The sequence below is a fragment of the Rhagoletis pomonella genome, unplaced genomic scaffold (assembly GCF_013731165.1).
Source record: "Rhagoletis pomonella isolate Grant_MI unplaced genomic scaffold, Rhpom_1.0 Rhpom_scaffold_00005, whole genome shotgun sequence".
Taxonomy (NCBI): domain Eukaryota; kingdom Metazoa; phylum Arthropoda; class Insecta; order Diptera; family Tephritidae; genus Rhagoletis; species Rhagoletis pomonella.
This window is the reverse complement of record NW_023458559.1, coordinates 80,695,277-80,704,900: the sequence shown is the minus strand read 5'-3', so window position 1 is coordinate 80,704,900 and position 9,624 is coordinate 80,695,277. Positions and strand designations below refer to the sequence as shown.

The 9,624-nt window shown below is 35.8% G+C and overlaps 1 protein-coding gene across 1 annotated transcript; it reads right to left on the bottom strand.

The window, feature by feature from the left end:
* Positions 1–4,003: 4,003 nt before the first annotated feature.
* LOC118739658 lies at positions 4,004–6,845 on the bottom strand. The gene is made up of 2 exons (XM_036471109.1): positions 5,784–6,845; positions 4,004–5,721 (listed from the first exon to the last, which is right to left on the bottom strand). Exons 1-2 carry the CDS (start codon positions 6,378–6,380, stop codon positions 4,318–4,320), a joined length of 2,001 nt encoding a protein of 666 aa, XP_036327002.1. The 5' UTR covers positions 6,381–6,845; the 3' UTR covers positions 4,004–4,317.
* Between the last annotated feature and the right edge of the window lie 2,779 nt (positions 6,846–9,624).

Sequence of the window (9,624 nt, the reverse complement as noted above, 5' to 3'; positions counted from 1 at the left end):
TTCTCTTATCGCGGCACTTTTGTTGTCCGCCGTATGATGGCAATGGGAAAGTCCATGGCTTGTTTGTGTGCGCCATGGTTTGTGGTGGCGACTCAATTCGTATTTAAAATTAATGGGCTGGCGACAGCTGATCGGGCACAAACAACGCCGGCACTTAGACCCCATGGTTTTGCGGACTGGCGCCTGGGTTGCGGCTCAATTCGTTGATGCTTGCCGTGGCAGAATCTAGTTAGCAGAGAATAGGGAAACATTCCCATTGTGAGCGAGTCCGGGTGGTTTTTAAAAGGCGGAAAACAAGTGATTTAGTACTAGACCCGTTACAGTGTTTTTTTTTTTGTTAGCCTTGAGTAAATGCCAGGAGAGGCACTTACTTAGCCTGTAGTTGGGCAAGCAAATCTTGGAGTGACCCCAGTCGCGGAGAAGCTTTAGAGATTTCTGCCGACAGTATATTTTTAATTCATACTGCTCTGCTCAAGATCGTATAATGTATCTAGGGCATAGCTGGGCAAAACGCTACTCGCGAGTAGCGTCTGCGTCGCAGCGCTTATACGTATACAGAAACGACGCAGCGAATTTCAATTCAGTCTGCTTTCAGATTTCATGAGAGTAACACTATGCTTCGCCGTTGAATATTTTTATTCGTAATTTTAGCGCGTGGTTGCCACTATATATGTAACAATGCCCAAAATGTCCGACTATGAGTGCCAATTACAGATTTTGGTTTTAAAAAAAGCTAATAATGCCCAATGCTTGTTGTGTGGTAATACGACCATTAACCATAAACAAATGAAAAAAACGCTCCACTCAGTGCAATTATAGAAAAGTGCTTCTCAGCGCGACGCACTAGGGCACACATTGCATACTTTATTTTATAATATTTTTTTTATCAAAAGAAATCGATAGAGAAATGTAAATGCTGGTTTATGCCCAAAAATACTTAATGAATAATATTTATAAGTTATACTCTATTTTTAAGACTAAATACCTACTTATATAAAACAAGTAATTTTTAGCAAGAAAAAAACCGACTTAAACTCTCATATAAAAAAAAAAATATATATATATATATCTCACGATCCACTGATCGGATCTTAACCAGATTAGTATGGGACCACCTCTGAGACACTACCTTTCCGATGCAAAAAGAATTATCGAAATCGGTTGACGTGGTCCAAACTTATGCGGTAACATACATAAAAAAAAAAAAAAAAAAGATTCCGACGAACTGATAACCTCCTCCTTTTTTGGAAGTCGGTTAAAAAATAAGACCTAAACACCGTAACCTCTGGTCGGTCAGCATATAAAAGAATTTGTTCTAATAAAACGGAGCCCAGGTATTATACAAATGAGTTTACCTAATTTAAGTTTTTTTAAATTATACAAGTACTAAATTTTTCTTATGCAAAAGGTTGTATAAACTAATAGTATTAGTTACTAAAAACTTCCAAGGTTCATTATTACACTATAGGTATAAGCAAAATAGGCCAAAATACCCATGCACGAAAAATACCACTTTTAGTACATTTATAAAAAATGCGGCAACCATAACTGAGCGCGACGCACTAATACGATGACAAAATGAGACTGTGTTGGTGTGCCCAGCTATGATCTAGGGTATCTATGAAATGGTTAAGTGCCAACGAGCTTATGGTGATTCACTGCGATCCAGTGTGGACCGTTTAGCAGTTCTCGTTTTTGGGGTGCTCGAAAAATTTAATCGGATACGGGTCGAAATATTGCAAAATTTTTGGAGATAAATATTGTGTCCTCGTTCTTTTATAATACCTCCTTAAACGTTCTTCTCGAAAGAGGCATTTCAATCATTTTATTATTATCTACTCTTTATTTACTTATATCAGCACTCAGACTAGTTGTATTTACATCAGCACACTAAGCTCTTGACGCTTTTTGAAAAACAAATATTGAGACACTCAACAAAATCTGGTTGGTTTTTTTCTGAGAGCGGCAGCCTGTCTTTCAATGATGCCAAAAGACTGTGGGTTCTTGCAAATGTGTACCCTAAGTTTGTTGAAAAAGCAGGCGACCTCGAATTTCCTCGTGATTCTGTATTAACAATGATAGTTTGGTTGCAATGTAATCAAAGGCATAACTGTGCCAAATTCAATTAGTTTTGCTAGTTCTATGATTTATTAGTCTGAAATTGATTAAACATACGTATAACACCGTGCGACAGTAAATTTTACACACACAAAAATTAACTGCGTACTTAATTTTTCTCTCTGACGTCAGGATTGTTTTTTAAAGGACTTTGGAATTTTAAAAAGATATGATTATTTCAAAAAATTATTTAAAAAGTTCGGTGCAATGTAGGATAACAATAAGGGTATCATAGAAAAGAAATACAAAATTTTGCATTTTTTTTTTTTTATTATTGTTTGAGGACTAATATACGCACGACCTCATCATCGAATTTCGTTGCACTGATTTTTAAAAATAATTTTTTGAATTAATCATATCTTTAAAATTTCAAGGGCCTTTGAAAAAAATCCTGACCTCAGAGAGAAAAACTATAAACGCAGTTTTGCTATATTTGGTCCATAGTTTCGTGAGTATATCGAACCTTTCAAGCCTTTTGAATTTTATTATTTTGATTTTGTCGCACGGTGTAATAGGTATGCATTCAGCACAAATATACATACCTGCCTCTGTATTTTACTGTTTATTCCTTTCTACTTAATTATTATAAAACATGTATGAATTTTATGCAATAAACTTGAAAATCTAATATCTGTATGAATAGACACCTGGGTATTATTTAGTCAACTATTTATAACACAAAATAGTATATAACATTAATTGTTAACTCAAACATAAATTCAAGGTATAAATTGACGTTCTGAAGCATACGCAGCAGCATTTGTAAGTTGCATGAATGATTGATATAATTTCTCTCCTCAGCTCACTTAACAAGAAACCATCCGAAACCTACTACCTACTACACTGAGGGAAATAATGCATAGTAAAAATGAATACTTTATATTTAATTATCGTTTAAAAATGTTCGTATTTAAAAATAATATTTTCATACAAAATTTATTACGCACGTATTTGATTGATCACATCTGAGTATGTATATGTAAGTGTACATAAGCACCCCAAGCATGCAGAGCGCCGCTCTGAGAGCGGCGACAATAAACACATACATACATAGTACAAATCGCGTGCTGTGGTGTTGATGGATATTCAACATTTGAAAGCAAATTTATATGTCTGGGTTTAGCTGAGTGCGCAAAGATGCTTGCCACAAGTTGTTGATATCCGGAGATGGTCGGGTTCGAATTCCACTGCAGGCAACATGCAAATGAGTTTTTTTTTTGTAGTTTTTGTTTTGATTATTCACTTCGCGGATGCTTTTTCAGTATGAACGCGGTCATTTTAATATGCGCGTAATTGAATTGAATATTTACCAATATACAGTACTTTCGTTGACGTTTATAGTAAGATCAATTACGTTTCTATTTGATTTTAATATTTTTTTCCCTCAGTGTACATACAATTGCATTGAGTAATGTCGGATATGCAACATTGATGACTGGCTTGTCAATTGAATGACTCCAAGTCCAAATAAACTAACTGATGGAACCTACCCTGTAGTAATAGGGCGGCAAATTTTCCGTAAATGACCAGTACTTCACTGGTTAAAATTTGACTGGTCAGAATTGGAAATTTGCTTGCAACGAAAATGTCAGCTTTGGACCAGTCCCCAAAAAAATCGGTTTAGAGATAAACGAAGAGTGCAGCTTGGCAGTGACAGAGTGGTATTGTCTTGCTATTCAATAAAAAAATTTAAAGAACACTACCCTGTAAATGTCCCAATCGCTTGGTCTGGCCTTGATGCAAAGTGAACATTTGAACACACATTTATGTAGGGTAGAAGGGGGAGGCTTCGACAGGTTAAGATAAAATGTTTTTTTTAGAGAAAGTAGAATAAGAAACAAACATCTCCTTTCACAATTACTGATGCCATGTATGTTTGTGACACTTCAGATTGGTCGTTAATGTACTACTTAATTTTATTTCAAAGTTCTAATCAAATAATTAGGAACAAAATATGTGACGAAACCTCCCATTTTCCGGGAGGCTTCGCCAATCATCTGGGTGGCTTTGACATTGGGTGGGAGGTTTCGACATTTATCAAACATGGCAGTTAAACATGCAAAATAGAAAAAGACTTCGTTGGAAAAAACTCTGAATACGATTTTCAATTCATAAATGTTATTTATTTCAATACAATAACAATTTTTTCGAACAAAAACATAAACAACTTAAGCATAAAAATGAAGTATAACTTTACTTTTAACGAACATCTAAATTTGAGAAGTCGAAGTTAAAAACAAATTTGCTTTGCGCGCGTGAAGTTCCTGGTGGATGTTCAGGTGTGGGCAATATACGTAATATGTCCTGCTTTGAAACCAGGTTTGTATCTTCAACAATTGGTTCATAGAAATATTGAGTTTTACTTTGGCGCCTGAGAAATTTCACGACGCACGTAGTACTTTCAACTTCTACGACTACACCAATGTAAAAGAAATCGGTTTTGTCAGTAAATTTAACTAGCACAAATCTATTTTCCTCAATATGCATTCCGTTGGTAACCTCCAACGCTGGTTGCTCATTCTCGTGCTCTTCGTTCTGAACATGAATTCCGTCAGTAACCTCCAATTCTGGTTGCTCATTGTTGTGCTCTTCAACCTCACCAAAGTCATATGATTTATCAGAATCAGCCAGGCTATAAGAACCGTTTTCACTTGATGATGAGGAACTTATCTTTCGTTGTTTTTTAGTTTTTAGTTTTCGCAATGTTTTTGTTTTTTTACAAAATTTTAGCTTTTTTGGTAGCTTCAATTTTTTTATGCTTTGTTCTTTCAACTCCTCCAAGCGTGCTTTTTCTGGAGAATCCGTATAAATTCTTGACTTGCCTTGATTTTTAGTAATAGTTCTCTTTTTCCTCACTATTGGAAGTGGACGGATAACCTCTGGAGAGAAACAATTCGGTTCAGATGGTAGGATTATATTCTCAAAACTTTCGGCTTGATTTTGGTTAGTTTCAATAGCAATCTCAGAGTTTGTTTCGATTTCGGACTGGGAAAAATCAGACTGAGGAAATATTAATGAATTATATGGAAGGATTCCAGTAGCTGAAAACCCTTTTACAATATTATCTGGAGAAAAAGCTCGTAAAAATGGAGTCCTCGTAAGTTCTGCAATAAGTGAAATCTCGATTTTCTTTCCTGGATTGTTGACTGTAAAATCATTAAAGGAATGTTTGCAAAATTTCTTGAAAGGTCCAAACACCGATACATCAAGTGGTTGAAGTTTGTGTGACGTATGCGGTGGGAAAGACAATAAGCATATGCCGTTATCGCGACTGTAAATGACGCTATCTAGACTGCAATGAGAAGCATGGTTGTCCATCAAAAGTAGTATGGGGTCGTCGATAGTGCAACGAGCGTGACTTCTAATATGGATAAGAACATCTATAAAAAGCTCCGAGTTCATCCATCCGTTGTTGGCTAGAAGTGCTATTGAGCCTGGTACTGATCCGTTAAGAAAATTTGGATTCATTCGCTTGCGAGGAAAAACGTAGATCGGTGGAATGTGATTTCCAGATGCGTTAACAATTCCTACCATTGTAACTAAACTTCCCCGCTCTGCGGATGCGGCTTGAGAAACGGTTCGTTTTCCTTTTTCAGCTATGACCTGTAAATTTGTATATACTTACATGAAGTTTATTTGCAACAACAAATCGGAACAAGGCTTACTTTTGGAGAATCCAACACCGTACTTATTCCAGTCTCATCTATGTTGTATATTCGCTCAGAGGGAAAGTGGTGTAATTCGTATACCTTTTTCAGGTTTGAAAAAAATAAAGAAACAGCTTGGTTAGAAAATCCAAAAATGCGTGATATGCTAGTGTTTTCAGGTTTGCGTAGACTAATTTCTTTATTTCGATGCATAAAACATTTTAGCCAATCAATTCCAGCTTGTTTTTCTTTGTCCCAACTTGGTGGATGTTTTATTTTGTATGTAGAAACAAACTCGAAAACGAACCGTCTAGCCAAGTCATACGTCAATCCATGATGTAGATTTGAACACTTTTTGAAGTAAAGCGTTAATTCCTTTTCTTGCGTAGCTGTAAGTACTTGGTTCGAAGAAAACTTCGACTGGAAATATTTAGCAGTTCCCACATTTGTTTGCTCTTTTGCAATTCGAGATAATAGTGTTGTACGCTTCAAGCCATATTTTCGAGCAGCGCTTGTTGGTGTTTCTTTCTTTTGTTTTATGTCCTCGATGGCTTTTTTCATATTATCTTCGTCGATGATTTTCTCCGGAAACTTTTTTTTATAAATATTTGGCATCTTGATAGCTGTAAAATATTGCTTGCTAAGTGAAAAAGAACAGAAGGGAGGCTTCGACAATTTGTCGAAACCTCCCAAAAGAGGTTGTCGGATCCTCCCTTTTGCACTTATGCCAAATTTTTCTCTTTAAAGAAATACATCTTATTGTTACTTGAAATATCTTTAGAACCAACAAAACACAATTTTATTAAAATATTAATGGGGAAAAAACGGAACGAATACGTTATAGATTGCACACTTTACACAAGAATACTTACATACAATTTTTACATGAACACACTTCAAAAATAAAAAATACGTCTGCACACTATCGTCTGCCAACAAGCACTGAATAGTTTTCATGACAGCATCACAGTCAATTTGGTAACTGTTTGTTCTAGGAATGAGAACAACGGCAGTAATAACGACTGCCAGATTTGAAAAAGTCGAAGCCTCCCTCATGTCGAAGCCTCCCCCTTCTACCCTACATGCGTGGCTGTAGCTCAGTGCGTAGAGATGCTTGCCACTATTGATTAGCTTTCAGGAGGGTCCGGGTTCAAATGCCATCCGAGGCAACATGGTTATAAAATGATAAAATAATTTTTTTTTTTGGTGTTTCCAAATATGAAAAAGCATCCGCGAAGTGCAGAACGCAATCGTACACCAACGAAAAAAAATCTCCAAAATTGGACTAGTCCAGGACTATCTTACGGCCAGTGTTGAGTGGACCGGTCCTTTTCCAATGACACGCCAATGCAAAAAATGGCTGCTGAAACCATTGGCAGGGGAATTATGAGAGACTAGTGCTGGTAACAATACGGACTCTCTGAGGGCTAACCTAGGATGAGTCTGAATTCCTGCATGGTAATACATACATATGTATGTATGTAAGTACGTCTGTGTGTGTCAACCCAGTGACCAACAAAACCAAATAACTGACTGTCCAACTGACAGCTGGCTACTTGATCGATCGAGAAAATGTGTGTGTGTGTGTGTATATGTGAAACATTTAAATGAGTTTTCGTTTAATGCAAAATCGACTTTCAAACATATACCAAAACATGTAAATCCGACCTCCCCTCCTTGAACACACAATCGTTTTTACGTATTTCCATGTACATACATACATATGTATGTATGTATACACTTATACATTTGAATGTTAATGAAAGTCGTATGCTTGCAAGCACTTTGAAAATTAGAGCAAATTTCCGTTTTCAAACATACTATGACCACAAGAATTCGGTTTTGGATGACCATTTCGTATTTAGCAATATCACGTGACCCAATGGAGCTAGTGGTAGGCATAATCGTGTAATGTTGCTGCAAGATTATTAGATGAGGTGGGTGAAATGACAACCTAAGTTTGGTGAGTGGGTGGGTGGGTAACCTTGGATTACTATAGCAGCTGAAGGCTGAAGTATGCCATTCCTATATCGTATGAAACTACATTTGCATGGGAACTCGGTATGTAAGTTAGTATGCATGTCTGTATATGTAAATGTAAATGGATGACTACACAAATATTTGCTCGTTCACGTGAAATTGCCTAGAGGATTTAAATACATAGATTTGTATACCAACTACAATTTGGCTTGGGCTTACTGTGCCAATGGCGGAAATCACAGCTTGCGGCTGGCATTTTAATGATGTTCAAAATTCTAGCCGCAAATGCCTTCAGTTGTGGACCTTTGTCGCTGACCTATACTCTATATATACATACATAGGTATATATGTATTTTACATACATATTCACCTACTTGAACAATCCAGCAGCCGCGTGTGCATTTAGCATTTAGTTTACAAAAATCCCATTGCTCCGATTTCGGGTTGACATTGGAAAGCATTGAAATAAATTGTTAGACGACAAAAAAAAAATCTATTTCTCTTTTACATCAATTAGCTATGTTTCTTTGAAACGAAAAATTTTGTATATGTATATACATAAAACAAAGTGAACTTCAAGAATAAAATTTAATCAAATTTAGTAACTGTTTGACTTGTCGTTTTAGTTCTATCTCATAGAGAAAATAAAGTATTTGCCACATAACTAAGCCGCTCAAATCCATGAAATTTTGCGCAATATTTTTTGGAGTAGAAGATAGTAAAGAAAGTGAAAATGAGGAAAATGGGGTAAATGCTTTTTATGATCACAGTTTGGAAGACGCAGATTTTGTACCAAATATTTTGTAAGTTTTTGGTGATGAAGGTGAAACGGATCCATCTACACCCTCAACGGCTTCTCAAACTGGTAATGAAGACATGCCGTCCTGTTTTATATATGTGTATATATAGATTTAAATTTTTAGATAAAACGCAAATCTCTTCAATTCATTCCCTAAACGCATTGCAATATATTACTTAAGATACAAATTTAATTCACTAAAATGTTAGACATGTGGCAACGATATTCAAAAATTTGTTCTTTCACCTAAAGTGGTGAAGGTGTCCTTCGAAATGGAAGGATTATTATGGAAGATAAGGAGCTAGATTGGCCGGCTTCATGCTTTTAGCTCTTCAAAAGCACTTTCCTTTAGAAATAAGTAAATGTGAAAACGTGGCTATTTTTCGAACGTGCCTGGGCTCTCCCTCTTCAAGATGAGGTTTCAATAACTGAACTAAAGAAAATATTAAGAAAATGTTAATAGAAAGTGGCAACCCAAAAATTTCGCCCCATGTTTGTGGCCGGGCAACACTCAGTAAAAATATTATCGGCAAATATTTAATAATTTTTCGTATATTTTTTATTCAAAAATATCTTTAGAAGAATTCCCCGTTCGACAAGAACGTGTAACCTTTTTATTTACGAAGTATAAACTTTTTGTGGTTTTTTTTTTTTAATAAAAAATGCAAAATTAACAGTGCAGCAAATAACCACAATGCCCAACCCCGTTTGCCATAAAAGCAAGGACGTTCAGTGTTAACGTTACAGGTTTGTGGCAAAAGCCATCATAACAATTAATTTTGCAAAACACGTGTAGATTGCTTTTTGTGGTATTCGCAAGTAAACAACAACAATGCGAGCTGCAAGCGTCCTTTTAAAAAGAAAAATAAAAAATATATAAATATTTCAATATCCACGCATGCCATGCATAAATATATATATGTACGTGTATGCCACATCTGATGTTTATAAGCTTTTAACTTAAAACGCGCCACCGCAGAGACTGGTGGTGACACTTAACAAAAGTATAAATAAGTAAGTATATGTTTCTGTTGTCGTTGATAACCATTGAAGAATACATGAAAATGAATTTTGAAAGTA